The 20,798-nt window shown below is 57.6% G+C and overlaps 1 protein-coding gene across 1 annotated transcript; it reads right to left on the bottom strand.

Moving 5' to 3' along the window:
• Nucleotides 1-1,355: 1,355 nt before the first annotated feature.
• EPHB3 (EPH receptor B3) lies at nucleotides 1,356-12,227 on the bottom strand. The gene is made up of 15 exons (XM_024768581.1): nucleotides 12,167-12,227; nucleotides 10,266-10,938; nucleotides 7,777-7,932; nucleotides 6,628-6,978; nucleotides 6,351-6,475; nucleotides 6,029-6,188; nucleotides 5,840-5,948; nucleotides 5,401-5,453; nucleotides 4,235-4,357; nucleotides 3,878-4,125; nucleotides 3,154-3,369; nucleotides 2,893-3,042; nucleotides 2,607-2,800; nucleotides 2,348-2,503; nucleotides 1,356-2,242 (listed from the first exon to the last, which is right to left on the bottom strand). The coding sequence occupies exons 1-15, from the start codon at nucleotides 12,221-12,223 to the stop codon at nucleotides 2,134-2,136; spliced, it is 2,880 nt and encodes a 959-aa protein (XP_024624349.1). The 5' UTR covers nucleotides 12,224-12,227; the 3' UTR covers nucleotides 1,356-2,133.
• Between the last annotated feature and the right edge of the window lie 8,571 nt (nucleotides 12,228-20,798).

Raw genomic sequence — 20,798 nt, 5'->3', positions numbered from 1 at the left:
CCCACCCGCCTCCTGCCCCACCCCCTCGGGTCCGCCCCTCCCCCTCTGCAGCGCTGCTGGGCTCCGTGGGGGGAATACTAAGGAGCGGCGCGGCGGGAGAAGCCCCAGAGCCCCAGAGCGGGAGCGCGCGGCGAGGGGCAGAGCGGGCCCCGGAGCCGGCACCGCGCGACAGCCGCGCCCCTGACCCTCTCCCCGCCAGGTTTTGAGCCGGCGGGCCGAAACCCTCCACCTCCGCCTTAGACCAACTCCATTCCCGCCGGCCTGGCCTGCCTCCCGGGGCCGGTCCCCTGCACCTGAAATAGCCGCCTGGGCCTCCACAGCTGCAGCATCGCCTCCCCCTAGCTACTGCCCCCACTTAGAATTCCTCTACGGAGCTCTGCCCTGCCTGGAAAGATGTGCGAGATCTGTGAGGCTTTGTCCACACTCCCTCCCGGGTCCAGCCAGACCCGGATGGGCAGGTTCTTTAGAAACCTGTTCCATGCCCCACCAAGGTTTATTGCCCAAGGTTCCCTCCTTCTGACACTGGGAAAGTGACTGCACACACCTCCCACCCCACCTCCCTGCGTGTGTCTGCATCTATGGGGCCTCTGAGCCCCACGCCCACTCCACCCCCTTTCTCCTTTGACATTTATTTCCAGAAGCTGTTTTCCTAACCCTCTCCCTGGTTCTGGTTATTTATCCTCTGAACCTTTCAAGTGTGCAGGCAGTCTCTGGGTGGGAATCCCAGCCTCAGGCCTCACTTACTGGCTCAGGGACTTTGGGCAAGTTACTTAACCTCTCCCTTTCCTCCTCTGTAAAAAAGAGATAAAAATACTTCCTTCCCTGGCTGGGTTGTTGTGAGATTAAATAAGATCCGTGTATAAATGGAGCGGTTTAGCCCAGTGCCAGGAGCATAGTAATCGTTCAGTAAAGAGGAGCCACACTTCTCCACTGACACTTGCTGAAAGGAGCTGGCCTCTGCATCCGAACACCAGTGGGTTCTCATCCCCTTTGTCCAGGGCCATGTGACCCTGGGAGCTGACCAACTCCCTCTACCCCCAGCCCCCTCAGAGACAATGGGTGTGAAACACCATCCGTAAAACACCTTCCAGACTCCAGACAGCCAGCCCCTGGGAAGGCCTGGGCCTTAGAAGGAAGGAGCTCTGGGGTAGTTTCCTCTCTACTGTTACTGCCCCACTTCCAAGAAGTTAGATGCAGCAAGGCTGAAGCATAAAAGGGAAGTTGTACTTGGAAAGGCTTGCATCTGGCCTCCCAAAGACTCCTGGGAATTCTGAAGGGCTGGTGCTGAGGGACTGTGAACTCGAGGGCATCAGGGAATCCTGCCTTGGGAGGTCGAATGAGAAGGGGCAAAAGAATCATCTTATTGCCTTTATTTCGCTGACGGCCCAGCTGGCCCCACGGCAGGGCAGAGGGCCAAGCTCTCACCCATACTCTCTGTGCAGGCCAGTGCGTACACACACACACACACACACACACACACACACACACACACACACACTCACTCACATCCGACCTCTGGCTCTGAGAGTCAGTCTCTGGGGGGCAAGGGGTTGCTCCTCAGCCTGCCCCTGCCTGCCCTTTTATGACAGCACCAAGGGCGGGGGTGGGGCAGGGCCCTCAGCCCCCAGAACAAGTCCCTGTGCAAACTGGAGGGGCCAGCTGGCTTCGGGATGGGGGTGTCACATTTCCCCATTCCCGGAGTTCCCTCCTCCAGTTCCTGAGGGAGGGACTGCTCTCTGCCTACCTGGGGGTCCAGACCCCTGCCAGGGCTGGGCCCTATGGAACCCAGGTTTATTCCCCACCTGACCGCGCCAGGACCTCCAGCACTGAAGAACAGCCAAGTCTGAGGTGGTGGGGATCCCCCACTGGAGAACAGGAAGGCCAGGGCCCCAAGGGGCTTGGGAGGGGTCATCACCCCCTCTCCTAATCCATCTTCAATATGAAGAGGTTTGGGGCAAACTTCCTGGGGAGGGAGCACAGGCCTGGAGGAGAAGTCCTAGCTTGGGCCTTCCCCAGACTTCCATCTTCTGGGCCACAGCCGAAGGCCAGACATCCCAAAGTCCCGAAGTCCAGCCAGCTGGTCAGAGTCCCTGCACAGTCCTTGGAGGGCACCCATCCAGTGGGAGCTGGGTGTCAGACCTGCACAGGCAGCGTCTGGTTCATCTGCAGCCGCATGTCCTGGATACTGCTGAGGATCTTCTTCTGGTGGCCCGCCAAGGTGACCCCGATCCGGAGCAGGTCTCTGCAGACGGGCCAAGGGCACAGTCAGTCCCTCCCCGACTGCCCACCACTCTGGGCCCAGCTCAGGGCCCCCAGCCCTGCCCCTCCAAATGGGAGGCACACTCACTCTGCGGTCATCTGGGCCACCAGGTCAAAGGATGCAAACCCCGCACTGACAAAGCTCTCCTTGTACCGCCCCATCTTGATGGCATCTAGCCAGTCACCAACTGTCGTGAAGGTCGTGTAGTCTGGGACCGTGCGGTCCAGGAGGGGCTGTGACATGCTGTGGGGAGAAGAGAGGGACTTGATGAGTCCTGATGTCAGGGGAAGCAGGGGGAGTGCTGCTGGCTCGGGAGCAGGGCAGGGGCAGAGGCAGAGGAACTGACCCAGACTGGGCACTGGCGATGACCTTAAGGCTGGCGGCGTTGCGGATGAGCTTGTCCAGGGTGTTGACGATCTGGGAGAATTTGGGCCTGAGGTTCCGGTCCCGCACCCAGCAGTCCAGCATGAGCTGGTGCAGTGCTGTGGGGCAGTCCATGGGTGGGGGCAGCCGGTAATCCTGCTCCACGGCATTGATGACCTGAGCCAAGAGCAGGGAACCCTGGAGTAAGCCACCACTCTGCTCCCCAGCCAGTTCCCGCCCACCCGAGCGCTCTGGCTGGCCCCACTCACATCCTGGTTGCTCATGTCCCAGTAGGGTCGCTCGCCATAGCTCATGACCTCCCACATGACGATTCCATAGCTCCAGACGTCACTAGCAGAGGTGAACTTCCGATAGGCTATGGCCTCTGGGGCGGTCCAGCGAATGGGGATCTTCCCGCCCTGGTGGGGGGGGCACACGCCCTTCACCCTATGTCTCCGGGCTGATCCCCAGCCCCGAGCCCCTGCCTGGTTGGCCCCGCCCCCAGTCTCCCTCCCGGCGGCTTCCTGTACCAGGGAGCTGGTGTAGGTAGGATCAGAGGGATCATCCTCCAGGAAGCGGGAGAGACCAAAGTCTGAGACTTTGCAGACCAGGTTGCTGTTGACAAGGATGTTGCGGGCAGCCAGGTCTCGGTGCACGTAGTTCATCTCAGACAGGTACTTCATGCCGGCAGCAATGCCCCGCAACATGCCCACCAGCTGGATGACCGTGAACTGTCCGTCGTTGAGCTGGAGGCAACGAGCAGGCTCAAGGGGGTGCCCATTGCCTCCTGCCTGGCCCCAGGCCCACCCAAGACCCTCCTGCCTGCCCGCCTGCCCACCCTCTCCAAGTCCTCCAAGACCATGCCTCATCTACCCCTCTGACCATGTCCATCGTGCACTGAGAGTAAGGAAGCTGCCCTCCTGTTTGGCCGGCATCTGTATATATCAACCCAATTAACCCCTGTGAGGACCCAAATAACTTACCACTCTCATTTTACAACCAAGGCAGCTGAGACTCAGAGAGGTTAAGTAAAGCCTGAGGTCACACAGGCAGTAGGGGGCAGACAGAGTCCGGATGAGAACTCTGGTCTTTCTGGCTCTGAAGGCCCAGCTCTTTCCCTGCACCATGCCACCTCGGTAAATGTTTGGACTTGAATAGGGTCTGCCTGACTTGTGGGAGGGGGTGGTTTGCCCAACCTAGCTCTCTGGGGGGTGGGGGTAGGAAGAGGGGGAGGGGCCAGGGGCTGGCTCTTACCCGGAGGAAGGAGTCCAGGGCACAGTTCTCCATGAACTCAGTAAGGATCATGACCGGCCGACTTTTGGTGACCACGCCCTCCAACCGGATTATGTTGGGATGGTCAAACTGACCCATGATGGAGGCCTCGCTAAGGAAGTCCCGCCGCTGCCTCTCTGTGTAGCCCACCTTGAGCGTCTTGATGGCCACAAACACTTCCCGGCGGCCAGGCTGTTTTAGCCGACCCCGGCACACTTCCCCGAACTCCCCTGCAGGGCACAGGGCACAGATAGTAAGCTATTTCTGTACCCAACCACCTCTGCCCTCCCTCGGGGTCACCACCAGCCTCTCCTCCCCACCGTACCCCAGGGGACTCACCAGCTCCAATCACCTCCTCGATCTTGACACAGGACACATCGATCTCCTTGGCAAACTCCCGCACAGCCTCATTAGGGTCTTCGTAGGTAAAAGGGTCGATATAAACCTTCATTCCAGGAGCAACTAAGGAAGAAAAGGTAGGTGTGAGAGGGGGTGAGATCCTTGAGCTGGGGACAGTGAGGGAACTCTGCGACCCGGGATACTGCCCCAGGCTCTTCCCCCAGACAGGAACACATTCCCAGCCTCTCTGCTAAACCTGCTCCGTATTCCTCTGTTGAAGCCAGAACTTGCCCCTCCCCACCCCACCACTGTCCTCTTGGTGAGAACTAGTAACCATGACGGCTAGACACCTAGGATTCTTCTTCTTTCTCCCTCATCTCTCATCGTGTCAAAACCTATTTCAGATCCGTCCCTCTCCTCATTCCCACTGCCCCCGACCTTGTCTAGGCCATCAACACTCAGACCACTGCAATAGCCTCCCAGCTGGGCTCTCTGCCTCTAGACTTTGCTCACCAATCTAGCCCACATACCTGTCTTCCTACAACAATACTTTCATTGTATTGCTCCCCAGCTTGAGAGCCTTTCAGATTACCGGTGGTGCAGTCAAGTCCCAACTCCTCTGCCTGCCTTTCAGGACCCTCCAAGGACTGGCCGCAACTACCCAGCCTAGCTTCCCAGCAGCTGTCAAACCAGCCTCTCACTGGCCCCCGTGTCGGGCACTCTCCCCACCCCACCCACTACCTTCCAGCGGCTCCTCTAGCCAGGAATGCTCTCCCCCACCTCTCTAAACCCTGCTTATCCCACCTGGCTCAGCTCAGCCCAAGGCTACGTCCTCCAGGAAGCCTTCCTCTTTGCTGAACTCTCACTGCCCTCTGTCCCAGGAACACCCGGCTTAACACTTAATTGTTCTCTCATTGTTTCCTGTGTATACCTACGCCGCCTTTCTTACAAGACTGACTACCCCTGAGGACAGGGGTCACATCTCACTCATCTCTGGGGCTAGCAGGCGTGAGGTAGGGGCTCAGGAAGTGGCACTTAATTGGAAGCAGGAGGGGGCAGCCAGGGCAGGAGTTAAAGGAATATAGTCCCAGACAGGGAAAGGGGTGTCTCCAAGCCCTGCAGGGACGAAGGGAGCTTTGGGAGGTTGGGATGAGGAAGCAACTCACCGTATTGCTGCAGCTTCTCCGTGTACTCTGAATCAGAGCTGTGCCGCTGCTTCCTGGAGGGGCGGGGTGGAGGGTAGGCATGAGACAAGTCCGCAGCTTCTTCCCTTCAGGGGACCCTTGGGCTCACAGGAGGGGCAGAGAGCATAGGGGACCACCCAGTGCCTGGTGCTATGGTCAGTGGCTACAGCTGCCACTGGGTCTCCGGGCAAGAGGCTCAGTGGACTTGGTCCCTGAGGGAATCTGCCAGTAGATTCAAGGGACAGGGAGGGGACAGGACGAGGACATAGGCATGGACTGGAGAGAGCCTTTCCGACAAGGATAGCCTGGGCCTAGGAAGGCTGTGGTTCTAGGTCTGACGTGGGTGATGGTTCACCTATGTGGCGAGAGGGCTCTAGGGCACTGAAGGGAAACTCTAGTCAGCCCCTGGGCCTGGGAGTACCTGAGGCAGACGACAGCAATGACCACAACAGCTACCACGAAGACAAGCCCAGCTGTGGCAGAGCCCACAATGAGGGGGAGCTGCTCCTGGAGCTGCTGGGCACCAGAGCCTAGAGACGGGGAGGGACAGGTGAGTGGTGGGGTGGAAAGTGTGGACAGGGGCAGGGACAGGTGTGTGGGGGGTGTGTACCTCTCTCACTTGTGGTCTCAAACTCAGCCGGGTGGCTGTACTGCCCATAGCCAGCTACGGTGCGGGCGCGGACCTGGACCACGTAGCGGGCGTCAGGCCGCAGCCCATCCAGCTGCACGGAGTTCTTCTGGCTGGTCACTGTGGAGGCGATGCCCTCACTCTGCAATACCAGGAGGAAGGCTGTGTCTCAGTGGGCCCTGACGCCCATTGGCCCCTGCCCACCCCCCACTCAGTACCCAAGGCTTTGCTCTCAAGGGCCCCTGACACTATCTGGGGTAATCTTCTTGTCCCAAGGCTTCCTCCTGCCCCTGGAGGCTCTGACCTTCTCAAAGTACTTCATCTCGTAGTCCAGGATGACTCCGTTGGGCCGCTCTGGGGGCGCCCAGGACAAGGTCAGGCTGCTTCCGGAGCTGCTGTGCAGGTGTAGTGTTGGCACTTCAGACGGGGCTAGGGGAAGAGCGGGGGGCTCATCACGGGCCCTGGCATCCTTCCCAAGGACCCAGTTCCCATGGGACCCCCGATGGTCTGTGCCCCAGGCAACCTCAGCTCTATGTGGGGAAAGATGACCCAGGCCCTACCCTCCTGTGTGCCCTCCTCACCAGCCTGGTTGGTGGTGATATTCACAGCCGCGTAGTGGGGGGGCAAAGGGCTCTTGCCCGAGACACCGTTGACGGCCTGCACCTCAAAGGTGTAGCGCGTGTGGGCCAAGAGATGGCTGATGTGGACCCGGCGTTCTGTGAGGCCCAACTGCCGAGGCACAAACTCCACGTTGTCATCACAGCGTGAGCAGGTCGTGGTGCCCCCGGCCCCAAGGCCCCCATGGCACTTCTTGCAGATGACATTGTATAGGAGGTCGTCCCGGCCACCCAGGTCCCGGGGCTCACTCCACTCGAGGATCAGCGAGGTCTCATTCACATTGGAGATCACACCCCGGGGCGGAGACGGCACCGCTGTGGGAAAGGTGGAAGGAGAGGACAGTGAGCTAGGGCCCTAGGACCACCGTCTGTCCAGAGTTCCTGCACACTCCAAGCTGCTTCCTACCTCCTTGCCTTTGCCTCTGCTTTAATAAGCGGAATACCTTTTCTACACTTCTTCACTGGGCACACTCCTATTTATTTGGCCTTTAAGGCTCTACTGGAGAGGTCACCTCCTCTTGGAAACCTTCCTTGATTCATTCTCTTCCCGTCCTCTGCATTCCTGTAACAATTCCTGGGCATCCCTCCAGCCCAGCACTTAGCACATTATATGGTCATTATCTGTTTCCACATCTGTTTCTCCCACCAGGTTGCAAGCTCCTAGAACAGTGACTGTATCTTTTCCTCCACATCCCTGGCGCCTGGCAATTCCTGGCACTAAAGGCTGAAGCAGGGAAAAAGGAGGACAGCAGGCTGCCCCAGGGCTGTGACATCCCCTCTCCGGTTAGAGTTGGGCCAAAAGAGTAGCAGTTCTAGACAGAGGAAGGAGTAATGGACTAGAGGGTCCTAGCCAGTTTCTGATACCCAGCGAGGAGCTAACAAATGCTTATTAAATGTTGGTGCAAGGGCTAAGCCTTTCAGCTCACCTGGATTCTGGCTCAGGGCCGGTCACTTCCTACCTGTGCCATGTTGAACACAACATCTAAGCCCCCTGAGCCTCAGTTATCCTATCTGGAAAGTGGAGCTGTTCATAGAGACTGTTTGGGCAGCCCCGGGCTGGCCCGCAGAGGGAAGGCCTGGAGTGGGAGAGTATGAGGACACGCGCTCACTCACTGGTACAGGCACTGTCTGCGGAGTCGGAGTCTGCGCGGTAGAAGTTACTGTGGCAGGTGCAGATGCTGGAGGCTGGCGAGGTGGTGCGGCTGTTGGGTGGGCAGGGCAGGCAGGGCCCCTCTCCCTGCTTTGCCTTGTAGCTCCCAGGCGGACAGGCTGGGGGGGAGAAGAGGACGGACGTCTCACCTCTATCCCTGCAGACACCAACCGCCACACCTCTGTGGGAATCTGGCCCTTCCCAAGCACAGGTCTCGGTCCCCCACCTCCCAGACTGCGGGGGCTGTGCTGGTACTGCCTAAGTCCAGCTGCAGCTACAAAAGGCCCTTTTGCCCCGTGGAAACCCCACGTCAGCGGACTCCTCCCCGCCCCTGCCCCGACCCCGACCCCCAACTCTGGGGCCTCACGGACGAAGACGTCAGCTCCATCACCCGGACAGCCTGGACTTGTCGAGGCAGGGATGAGAGGGAGGAGGAAGAGGAGGGAGGGGGACGGGAAGAGACCATTAGTGGGCTGGCAGCAGCCTCTACTCTGCTGGGGTGCCCCACCCCTCCCTGAAGCTCGAGGATAATTATTCCTGAAGATCCTGAAGAACGCCCCAGAACAGCCAGGAGGTGGGGCCTCTGAGTTTCACAGCCAGCCTCTCTCCCCACCCAGCCAGGAGCAGGGCAGCAGCTCCTTTCTGCCCTGGGGCAGGGGTGGGTGCTGAGGAGGGGTGAGAAAAGGAGAGAAAGAAAGCAGGCAGGAAGGCCGGGGTCACCTGGAGTTCAGAGGCCTCAAAGCATCCACGAGGGGAACCCCAATCCCCAAAGGGAGCCCAGAGCTCGGTGCCTGAACACCCCTTCAGAGCCTCTGTTTGGGCCTGGCTCTGGAGAGTCCCCATATCTACGATGGCCATATAGTTTATTATTCAAACTGCACTATTTTGAGAGTGAAAGCAAGCACTAGTAATAATCACGTTAGCATGACAGGCATAAACCAGGACTGCCCTGGACACACTAAAGCATATGGTCATCCTGCCCATATACAAACTGCCTTTCGGGAGGTCGTCCGGGGTGTTGGGTCTGTGCCCTTCTCTGGGGTTTAATCTCCCTCGACTAAGGTGATATTCCATCCCAGCTCTTTTGAGCCACTGGGAGAGGGGGCAGGGGCCAGGCCAGCCTGGTTGCTATGGGAACCATAGTGCATTTCCTGCTAGGGACCTGCAAAGTGTTAGCCGCTCTTCAGGTTGTCAGGCTCATCACCCCCACCCCTTTCTCCACTTAGGAGGAGGAAGTCTGGGGGCAGGTTCCCATAGAGAAGTGGAGAGGGGCAGGGCAAGGCACTGTTCACCTTCCCACAACAGCACCCGACACTGGGCCTCACAGCCAGGTTGGGCCTCCAGCCCCCTTACACTGAGGGTTGTGCTAACAGCCAGCTCCCACCCCTAGTAGCTTCAGGTTGCAAGTGCCAGGTGGGAGAACAGGGCAGAGGGGACAGAAGACAAGGCCCTCAGCACCTTGGCCTGCATGGTACAGCACTGGATGAGGCTGCAGTCCCAGCTCCCACATTCCCAGCTATGAGGCCTAGAGTGCAGAACCTCTCTGGGCCTTCTTATTGGCTAAACAGGAGACGTAGCTGGAATCTACCTTACAAAGTTGGGGTAAGCCTCAGATGAGAGAACCTCTCGTGAACGGGTGTTATAGCTGGAAAATCTAGCACACCGTGAGATCTTATGAGTCTCGGCAAGCCACCCAAGACAGGCCTCCTAACCTCCTCGTATATGAAACCAGGACCAAACAACCCTTGTCCCCCGTGTATCCCAGGGCTCCCGAGAGTCACAGCTAACATTTACATGGTGCTGTGCTTCCCCACGTCCCAGGCACTGTTCCAAGGGCTGCCATGCACTGATTCAGTTAAGCCCCACTACAACTCCACGAAGGAATCACCATTAATGTCCCCATTTTGCACATGAGGAAACCGGGGCTCAAAGAGTTAAATAACTTGCCCAAGGTCTCACAGATGGTAAGTGGCAGAGTCAGGACTCAGGACTTCAGAGACTGGGCCCCTAACCTCTGTGCTATAAATACTGCTTCTCAAGATGCAGATGAGACCCCCTCAGGTTAAACGGCCAATCACGAGGTGCCTGCAGCTCTGGGTCCCACCTAATACTTGCAGGGTGAAACGTAAACGTGGCACTGGACAAACGGGCATCTCTGCTGGCCTCCCGAGACTCTGAGCACGTTCTTCAGCTGCCTCCTTGTCAAGGATTCTCCATGTCTTCCTTCCTCTCTCTTTAGTTTCATTTTTTTCTCCTGGTATTCTGGTGTCTCTCCTCATTTTCTCTCATCTCCTTCCTTGCACCATGTTTTCTGCACCTGATACCCCTCCTCCCTTTCCTCCCTCTGCCCCAGACCTAAGGCCAGACCCCCCTGTCTGGCAGGTAGGAAGCGGTGGGTAGGGGGCAGCGGGTGGCTGTGGCCCAGACCCTCCCCAGGCCAGTCCCCACTCACGGCGGCACTGGGACTCCTTGGCGGCTGGCTCGTGGCCTGTGGCACAGGTGCAGGCACCCACAGGCACCATCCACTCCCCGTCACCGTTGCAGTAGAGCTTGAGGGGTACCGACACCTCCACGGCATTGGCAATGCAGGTGCCAGGGGCAATGACCAGTGAGGTGGGCTCAGCCCCAGTGAGGGTCTCAGGGAAGAGCGCGAAGCCTGCGGTGGTGGATGCGCACTTCTTGTAGAAGGCCCGCACGGAGATGAGCGACATGCAGGCGCCCTGGTCCTGGAAGGCCAAGTAGAAGCCGGCCTTGGAGAGCGGCCCGAAGCTGCGCACCTTGGTGTTGACACGGCCGGCATCGAGCCGCGAGAAGCTCTCATCGGGCGCGATGGTGTCCACCTTCACGTAGGGGTTCTCCATCCAGAAGGGGGAGGAGGCCGAGGCCACGTCGCTGTCAGCCTCATAGTAGAAGAGGTTGAAGGTCTCCTTGCAGGAGCCAGGGATGTTGGGGATGCTGTTGCAGTCACGCACAGTGAACTTGAGCTCCACGTAGACCCGCTGCACGTCCTGCCGCCAGATGAACCCTGTGCGAAGCCAGTTGTTCTGGCTTGACTCGCGCACGTTACACACCTGGTACGTGCGGATGGGGTTCATGGCCTCGTCATAGCCGCTCACCTCTTCCCACTGTGCAAGTGAAAAGGACAGAAAGTAAGCACCGGCATTTGCTAGGTGCTTATCACATGCCCAGATCTGCTATATTTACTTCACAGAGATGCTTCCATGGTGCAGTGGTTGAGCACACAGACTACGTGGGCTCAAATCCCAGTTCTCTGCTTGTGGTGTGACTACAGGTAAGTCACTTAACCTCCCTGTGCCCCCACTTCCCCATCTGTAACATGGGAAGAAGAAGATGTATAAGGAATAAATGACTTTAAATGACTACAGCACTTAGAATGGGGCACTTGGTAAGTACTATGTGAGAATTAGCTATAATGTTTATTATCTTTATGGCCTCAATTTCATTGTCTATAAAGTGGGACTGATTGCAAGTAAATGAGGCTGTGAGGAATTAAATCAGTTTAATATATGTAATGGGCTTGCACCAATGCCTGGTACAGAGAGAGCAAGCATTCAGTAAACTTTGGTTATCATTATTACCATCACATTTAACCTTCACAGCTCCTTAATAAGGTATTGGGTTGGCCAGAAAGTTCGTTCAGCTTTTTCCGTAACATCTCACGGAAAAACCCAAACAAACTTCTTGGCCTATCCAATACATCTGTTGTCCCCACTCCAGAGGAGAGGAAGTCAAGACTCACAAAGGCAGGGACTTGCCCAAGGTCACAGAGTCAGGCCTGGTGACTAAGGGCCTATAATATCACCCAAATCCAGTGTTCCAGAACTTAGTGTAGTTGTGAAGGACATCTAGGGAGGCTAATTAGAACACTTTAGAGACGTCAGGACTACAGGAATGTAACAGTCAAGAAATGGAGGCCCAGAAAGGCAAACTGTCTTGCTCAAGGTCACACAGCAAGTCAGAGATCTGGAACCAAGGTTTCCTTGTTCCCAAGCACCCAGGAAGGAGGGAGATGGGCAGAACAGACATGCAAAGGGATGTCAGGCAGGAGAGGGATGGAAATAGGCTGAAGACAGGCTGGGGGGTGGGCAGAGGGAGAATGAGCCAAAGGTGGTGTGTATGGGGGAGGGGGGACAGAAGCAGGCTGAAGAGTCAGAGATGAAAACACTCACAGCAATGGACCATCGGGCAAAGGAGGAAGGTGACAGATGAAGAGGACAGGGATGCCGCAAGAGGGGGAACTGACAAGCAGTGGGCAGAGGCAGCCCTTCTTGAGCCCTGCTGCAGGGGTTAATTGGCAACCGACACTCAGGAGAAATGGTGGGGAAGTCTTACCCCACTTTCTGGATGAGATGTCCATGCCAACTCAGACGTCACCCATTTTGTATCCATGAGGGTCTCTGGGGGAGCAAAAGGAGAAAAAAGGTCAGGGGCCAAGTTTAGGATGAAGAGAAAGAGGAGGTTGCCCAGGAAAGGCCAGGACGCCAGACATTGATTCCCACCAGGTACTCCCACCCCATCCCCAAGTTGCCCAAACCCTCAGCTCCCCTGTCCCAGAGGAGACCCTGCAGCCACCCCCAGAGATGTCATAGCCCCAAAGATGTCTTGTCCGGCCAGCTGGGAGTGAGTGTCAGCTGCTGACCCCAGGTCTGGGTTAATGAGGCAGAAGCCAGGGCCAGTTCACACACCTACAGGCTCTGCTAATCTCCACACAAAGGGGCTGGCAGGGCCTTTATCCTGGAACAAAGGGCCGTGTGCTTCAGACCCTGTTGCTCAGGCCTCCCCTGACTCCACTCCCAGCACAAAGGCCCAGCTCCACACACGCCCAGGGGAAGGGAAGAGCAGTCACAGGCCAGAGCCCACTCTCACCCAGCCTCCCACAGACCATCTCTGGAGGACAGGACAGGAATGCTCTTTGAGGACGGGGTGAGGGCCACCAAGGCCCAGACTAGTTCCTCTAAAGCTAGTTCAGTTCTTCCTACAATCCTTGGATAAAAGTACTGTTGGCGTACCTCTTTTACAGATGAGGAAACTGATGCCCAGATACAGTACATATACGGCGTAAGGTAAAACTGTTAGGACTTGAGGTGAAAAGTTGAAAGGTGACTCAAATTCAGGTCTATCTGATTCCACAACTAACCCCTTAACCACGGCACTCTGACTGCTATATGCCCCTCTGTAAAGGGGGAACAGAGAAAACCTGGAAAGCTCTTGTGTATACTTTAAGTCCCAACCAAGATGTCATCTCCAGGAAGCCTTCCCTGAACCACCAAGTCAGGGTTGGATGCCTTCCTCTATGCATCCAGGGCCAGGTGCTTTGTCATAGCACCGATCCTGTTCTGAGCTTCGGATTTTTTTATCAGTTTCCTTTTGCTTGGCCACAGGAGGCGCCTATTAATGTTTCTGACTTAAACTTGCTCCCCTAGGAACCTGGATCCTGGGTTCTGGCTTGAAAACTCTCCTCTCTGACAGTGTGACCCCAACATTAGACCTAGGAGCAGAAAAGAGGCCCCAAGTCCTTTCCCATAGCCTGGAAGACAGCCAGCAGTCCTCCCCTCAACTCCAACCTGGAATGGGGCAGGGCCGCCCCAGAACTTCTGAAGGCCTCTACCTCAATAATGGGGCAGGCTGGAGGTATCCAGGAAGGGAAAGACTCAAACCCCACAGGCTCCAGGCTTTCGGCCTTCGCCAGTTTCCTGCAGTCTGGGTCTGAGCCTAGGATGGTGGATGAGGCAGCTGTGGCCCCAGGCCCTCATGTGAGGCAAAGGGAGCAGCGAGCAGCAGCCATTCACTTTGGGGAGTGAGGTTCCCTCGTCTTCCTGCGGCAGCAGCTGGTCCCTGGAGGGCCCGGCTGCAGGATGCGCTATCCCAGCTTCATCGTCGGTGGCCTGACAGGCCCCTCTGGCAGACAGACAGACACAGACATTTAGCAGGGGGGTAGAGGGGTACGGAAGGGAAGACGGGATGGGCAGAAGCAGGGGCCCCAGAAAAAGGCAGGGAGGAAGACAGGCGGTCGGAGCAGGCGGATGGTGGGCGGCACCGAACTGGAGAGATGTGCGGAGCCGTCTGGCTAGGACCAGACAGCCGGGATGGCCGGCGGTGGACTACAGAAGACAGCGAGATGGAGAGACAAGGAGGCCCCAGGAGACAGACACAGAGACAGAGAGGGAGGCTGCCAAGTAGCCTCTTCGCTAGCCAGCGGCCCGGAGTACCGCTGTCCCTGGGAGCCGTGGAGCCAAGCGCACCCCCTCCCCCCAGCCAGTCCGCCTGCTTGTCTGCCCGCCGCCCGCCGCCCGCCGCCGAGCAGGCCAGGGCTCCCACCGCTCCCTCGCGCTGCCTCCCTCCTCCATCTCCCTCACTTCCTTCTGCTCAGCCAGTGCCAAACCCATCTGGAACTGTTTAAACCCAAATATTCAGCCCCTCCCCCCTCCAGCCAGATTCCTCCGCAGTTTAAAACAAGCCCTGCGCCGGCTCGGAGAGTCGGCCATCGCTCAGCCTTGGCCATCGCTCAATCTCGGCACATTTTTCCCATTAATGAGGAGAGGACTTAGATTTCGAGTCATGTGTGCCTGAGGAAGGGCTCGGTCACCCTGGTGGGGAGGGGGCTTGCTCTCTGGGGGAGGGGAGGGGCCTGCTCGCTTCAGCAAGAGGGAGACCCGGAGATGCCTGGGTCCCAGCCTCAGGAAGAACATGGGGGGGTCCCCAGAATCCATCTGTCTGGGGGGTGGGGCAGGGAGAGACCCAGCCCAACAGAGCCCACCTTTTCTATGTGTGTGGCATGTGTGGGTGTGGGTGTGTGTGTAGGTACACACGCGGGGGTAAAGGATACAGGTACAGGGGACAAGGACAAAAGAGGAATGAGGGAGCAACCTCCACACTCCCCAGCTGCCAACTGCACCCGCACCCCCCTCTGTCCCACCAAGTGGCTGCTCCCCGATACAGCCCCGCCAACCCACGAAGCAAGCAGGGAGGTGGCCACCAGGCCTTTCTGGGATGTTCTGGGACTGGGGCTTCAATGCTCAGAAGGAAAGCAGCACCCCTTTCAGGTTTCACAGGGCCGTGGGGAACAGCCACGTGGCAGCAGCCGTGTGGCCCCGGCCTGTGCACACACAGATGCACACACATCACCCAGTTCTCAGTGGCTGGGCTCGTTCCCGCCACTGGGGCCAAACAGCGACAAGTCACACGTATGGTGGACAAAAACACACAAAGCCACAGCCACCCGCAAACACACACACGGCTTCACACACAGCTACAGTCTGTCTTTGACGGACACACGGATACATATGGTACAAGCAGATCAGTCTTCCTGAGACATTCGTATACAATGAGTCTTTCCTACACACAGACCGGGCTTGCCTTAGGCAAGGACTCACTCTCACAGCCCTCAGATGTGCGGATCTCCTGAGACACATGCATACGTGAGGGCACGTGCATTCAACAGTGCGTTCTCCCTACACACCCAACTGCACACTGTTGCCGACCACAAGTCACAGTCTTGAGTGTAGTCAAGTACAAACACAAACACCAGTTTCTCTGTGCAGACACGGTGACGTGCTCTTACACAGTCACACACAACTAGCATCAGCTACACATGCACAGATGCCCGTTTGCACCAAAACATTCCGCAGGAGCGTGCAGACACCGTATAAGTACCAATATCTAGAGGTTGTATAAAGCCTCAGAGGTGCATCCTCCATGCACATCTCACACACACCCACACCCACACACCCACACACACGCTACAAGCACGATCTTTCTATGAGGTGAGTTTTCAAGTGGGGTGGAGGAAGAGTTGGGAGAGGGCATTGTCTGCTGAGAAAGCAAAGGTACTGGGGCAGCCTCGGCCAGAGGCTCAGGGAAGGAACAAGCCCCAGACCAGCTTCCTGTGGCCCTGACCCAGGCAGGAGCTGTCACAGGTCACGAGGCTAGGGGTGGGGCAGGGGCATGAAGATGATTCTGGGTGTGGCTGGGTGCAGCCTCCCCAGGTGCAGCCCTTGCCCAAGCAGCAGGCCACTTCCCGGCCAGCACAATGCCACCATCCCCAGCACTGAGCCCTTGGGGATGGGGTGGCACGATGAAGGCATTTAGCCTCAGGAGCTTCGGGCAACACGTAAGTTGGGGGCCCAGCAGGAGGAGAACATCGTGGGCACCCAGCCTGTGTCTGAGGGCCTCACTGGGCCGCCCTGGTGCTGGGAGCCTGCCACCTGCCCTAGTGAAGGGCCAGGGACACACAACTTTATGGAGCTGCCAGACCCCACAGCGACCCCAAGTCCCAAGTCACACAGAGCACCCCACCCTGGGAACAGGCATGCCAGTGAGACCAGAGAATCAAACAAATCTAGAGACCAGAGCAAGAAACCCACCGGCCCAAACTCCAGACCGAGGACGTTGAGGTGGTGGGAAAGGTCACGGTCCTGGGCTGGGCCAGCAGCGCGTGCAGGGGCAGGAGGACAGAGGGGCAGGGTGCAGGCGAGAAGGCACACCCTGGAACCCTGCCTGCAAAGGGAGGGAGGAAACTCCCGGTCACCTCAGAGTTGGTCCCCCTCTTCCACCTGGGGTCCCTACCTCAGCCAACCAATCCAAGGGATCTGTCCCGTCTTCTCCCATCTCCTCCCCTGCGTGTCGGTGTGTGTACACGCGTGTACCAACCTGCACACTCCGTGTGGTCAGCCCAGGGAGAAAGGGGTCTTAGGCAGACCCTGCCATGGGACCTGGAGGGCCACCTCCCTCCCCCTGCCATGGCCCCGAGGGCCTCCAGTCTGGGATAGAGGAGAGGGGAGCATCCCAGAACAGAACACATTTTGGTTTTCATTCTTCCCCTCAGATCACAGAGATTTATAATTAAATAAACCTGAGAGGGAGGAGAAGGGAGGAAGAAGCACAGGACAGGAGCCCAAATGCCTCAGTGCTCATCCATAGCCCCCCATAGCCCCCACCCCAGTTGTGGCCCTGCCAGCAGCCAGAAGGACGGTTGAAAAGCTAGCTTTTGAGCCCTTCCCTGGGATCCCAGCCACAGCGGGTCTGACCAGGAGTCTGGGGGCGGAGAGGCAACAGGAGACCCGATGCCAGGGCCAGCCCTTGGGGCAGGGGGCCTCTCCCACCCCATCAGGTGCCCAGATGTATCCAGTCTCCCTCCCCCCACTCCCAGCTGCCCAATCCCGACAAACCAGTTTGACTCAGCACAACAGGCAGGGCTACAATTTTCAAACTATGCAGGCCTGGTGATTCAGCCTCTTCATGCTGTTTAATTAGTGTAAGGCGGGTGGCGGAGGCCTTGCCCACAGCAGCTTTGGGTTAGCTTGCTGCTGCTGAGGCCACAGTGGCCGCGGTGGCAGCAGTTCTGGTTAAAGGGAAGACAGTGACGGACAAACTGGTTCCCCCCAATCCCTGCTGCTGTCCCTTGTCACAGCTCTGAGGTGCCAGCTGAAGACAAACAGGGGCGGGGCGGGGGGGGCTGGAGAGCCAGAGGCCACTCGAACAAGTGAGGAAGCCACAGAAACCCCAGCCTGCTGTCCCCTCTTAGCTGCCACCTACTCGGTGGTCACTGCTGCTGCCTCTGAGAAAGAGATGGGTCACACACTGCCTCTCCCCCGCCAGGGCCTGCTTCCACTACAGCAGCAACTCAGCTACAGGGCTTGCCTGGGAGAAGGCTGTCCAGCCCCCCCCCTCTTACATCTGGTAACTGTTTCTTTTTTCTCAAAAGAGTCTCCTCCCAGCAGGGACCTCTTCACCCCATCTGAGGTATAAGGACCCTATGGTCCAGACATCCTTCCTATCCCACGCCTTGTTCCTGGTCCGCTCACCTACTGGACCCCACCCCCTTGCTCATGGTCCTGAAGGGGAGAATGGTCTTGGCTTGGGGGACTGGGGAATATTACTTGAAAGCAGAGTGAGCAACAAGGTGGCCCTGTTTCCCTGTGAGTGAGGGTAAAATCGAGGGCAATTTGTGTGTGTGTTTGGTGCGGTGTGTGTGTGTGTGTATGTGTGTCTGTGTGCAGGTGGAAATCAATCAGAGGGCAAGGAGAGAGGTGTTTCTTCAACCAAGGAGGATAAGCAAGGACCCTGGCTCCATCCTCATGGAAAACTGATGAGATATTTGGATGCAGAATCTTAATGAACCCCAAGTGTATAGGGAGGAAGAACAACCAGGTACTAGACAGCATCTAATCAATGAGACCATGAGGGATAGCACCCACAGCTCAAGGACCCTGGGCCTAAATATAATGACCTCAGAGGCCAAGAGCCTAAAGGCTCCCCTAAGGCCAAGGGCAAACCAAATCCTGGCAAAACCAAAGGGAAGGCTGGATGGAGCAACGGAGTGAGATCCTCCACCCATAAAGCTTGGGGGGCTGAAGAGAGCTTCAGTGCTGGGCGTCCCACCCAGCCCTGTCCTCTGGCCACGACCCCTAGGTCCACCCATCCCGCCATTGGAGCTCCAGAATAGGGATGGGGTACAGGCAGGAGTCAAGGACAGCTGTCTCCTGACCCAGCTCTCTTCCCATCCCATCCTTTCCCTCCCAAAGCTGGAAAAAGATGGAGGTGGGGGGACAACTTCCTCCCCAGACGAACTTTTCCTCCTCCCATTATTGCGTCCTCTAAGCTCCCTCCAGCAGGGCAGGGTGCACACCAGTTTCACTTTCTGGTGCTCCCCAAGGAGCAGACCCTAGGGTAATAATAGTAGCAGTTAATCCTTGAATAACAATGGCTGTGCTAAGCACTTGACACACATTAAGGATTCAATCTTCATTACAGCCCTAGGAGATGAGTTCAACTACTATCCCATCTCACAGTGAGGGAGAGCAGGAGTGTGGTTAGGTAGACCACTGGGCTGGGGTCAGCACCCTGAGGCGTCATCTCTCTTTTTCCTTTCATTCTCACGCCAGCGGAAGACCCTAAGTTCTCATATATGGCAAAAGTGAAGGAACTCGTGAAAGCCACACTTGGGAGGCACTGCTACCTTCCTAGGGGCACCCCACACTGGCCTGGCCTCCCAGCCACCACCCACCCAGCCAGGGAATAGCCCCAGATCCCACTTCACAGCCTGAGGGAGGAGGGGACAGAGTAGGGGCAGTGGCCCCCCTGTCCTCTCTTTCCTGGGCTGCTACAGCTCATCAGGCCTCTGCCTCCTGGTCAGCCCCTCGGGTCCTGGGCCTGGAGGCCTGGATGCCAGCTCCCAGCTAGGGCCTGCCAGCTGGGGTCTAGAGGGACCAGCAGATTATGAGGGGTGAAAAAGAGGATGAAAGGAAGGGAAAGAGGAAGAAGGGAGGGAGGAAGGAAGGGGTGAGCCTTTTCAGGTACCCCTTGCTCACCTGACCCAAACCACGCCCCCACTCCACTCTCAGAATCAGCACCCACCACGCCCCACAACAAGGGCTTTGGGGCCTGGCACACACAGTCCTGTAAGTGCGTGTGCCTGTGTCGCCTCTCCTGGGCTAAGACACAGACCTGGGAACTCCAGCAGGCTCCCTGGCTCACACCCTTGAGGCAATCAACAACAAAGCCCCACACCGGTTTCTCACGCCTGTGATCCTATCACACACACGTGGGAGAGTGTGCACAAGCGTGGGCGCGACCTCGGTGTGTCTGTCTGGATTTGCATGCGTCCACCCGTGTGAATCAGTCTGTCAGCACCATTGGGCTCAGAGATAAAAGACGTTCAGAAGAATGTTTTTTCCCCCCTGGAGAAAATGAGAAAGAACCAGAGAATGCCTTTCTCTCCGAACTCTGTTCTTTTTTCTTTCCAACCTTCAAGTTTACCAATTACGAACATATGAACAAACCAAGTCACGTGGAATTCATATGTTTGTTCTCAAACTAAGAAAGTGACCGGATTTGTTAAAGATACCAAATATAAGTACTGCCTATAATCCCAATTTCCCCCAAATTTCTGTGGTGTCCTTCCGTCCGCCTTAAGGAAGGTTTTTTTTCCCTCATTTAATGGCTCCAAAAATTTGGGGAACTGTGCGTTTGTGTCTGCATCTGTTTGTATGTCTATTGTTTAACCAGTGTCAGTGCCTCTGTCCCCTCAGGCTTGTGTCAAGTGGATGTGTGTGAACTCTCCCACCGGGGCCAAAAACACTTGGGCTGTCCATCCAACCACAGTCGTTTGGAAGTTGGAGCAGTCTCGGCAGGTTTCACAGAACCCATCGAGAGAAGCCTGGCCTTTTCCCACCGGCTAATGCGTAAGGCACCGGCTCCGGCACTACCTGGGACAAGCCCCGGAACCTCAGGGGTTCGGTGGAGACCCCAGCACACGGGGTGTCCTGCTAGAAGGCAGAGGGGGTGCCGCAGAGCCGCGTGTAACGCCGGGTGAACACAGCACCTCGTGCATAGTTGGTGCTCGTAAACCGTAAACAATAACAGGCCCCCGCCTCTCCATCCCCGCAGCCATTCCCTGACAAAGCGGGGTGAACGCACTCACACTCTCACTGATCACTCCAAGGGGTTCCGAACCAACGCCGCCCCTCAACCTGGGGAGTCCCGCTTCGCCTCCACCCTCCACAGCCCCGCATCGGCCTCAGAGCCCCCGCCTTGCCTGGTGGGTCGCCCACACTTCCTTGCCTCCAGAAGGTGCCCGGGGCCCCGCTCCTCCGCCCTGAGTGCGGGGTACTCCCTCAGAAGCTCACGGCCGGGCCATGACTTTCGGGGACGCTCTCCCGAGTCGAGCTGCCCGCGATCCCGCAACCGGCGGACTGCCTGCCACAGAGGTAGCTAGAGCCTCCGAGGCGGCGCCGAGAGCGTCCTCCCCACCCCATCCTCCGGACCCTGGAAAGGGCGCGGGTGACCGAGCTTCCTCCGAAGTGCGCCCAGCCCTCATCGGACCAACACCGCAGACCCTCCCCGGCCCACGCTCGGGCGACCCCGGACACCTTAACCCTTGGACGCGCCCCCCGACGCCGCTCACCTTCCAGCGCCCGGCAGCCGGAGGGCAGCAGCAGGGGCAGCAGCAGCAGCGGAGAGAGAA

This window comes from Neophocaena asiaeorientalis, unplaced genomic scaffold (genome assembly GCF_003031525.2).
Source record: "Neophocaena asiaeorientalis asiaeorientalis breed wild unplaced genomic scaffold, Neophocaena_asiaeorientalis_V1.1 scaffold225, whole genome shotgun sequence".
Lineage (NCBI taxonomy): Eukaryota > Metazoa > Chordata > Mammalia > Artiodactyla > Phocoenidae > Neophocaena > Neophocaena asiaeorientalis.
The sequence above is the reverse complement of the archived record's forward strand: the minus strand, read 5'-3'. Positions and strand labels throughout refer to the sequence as shown.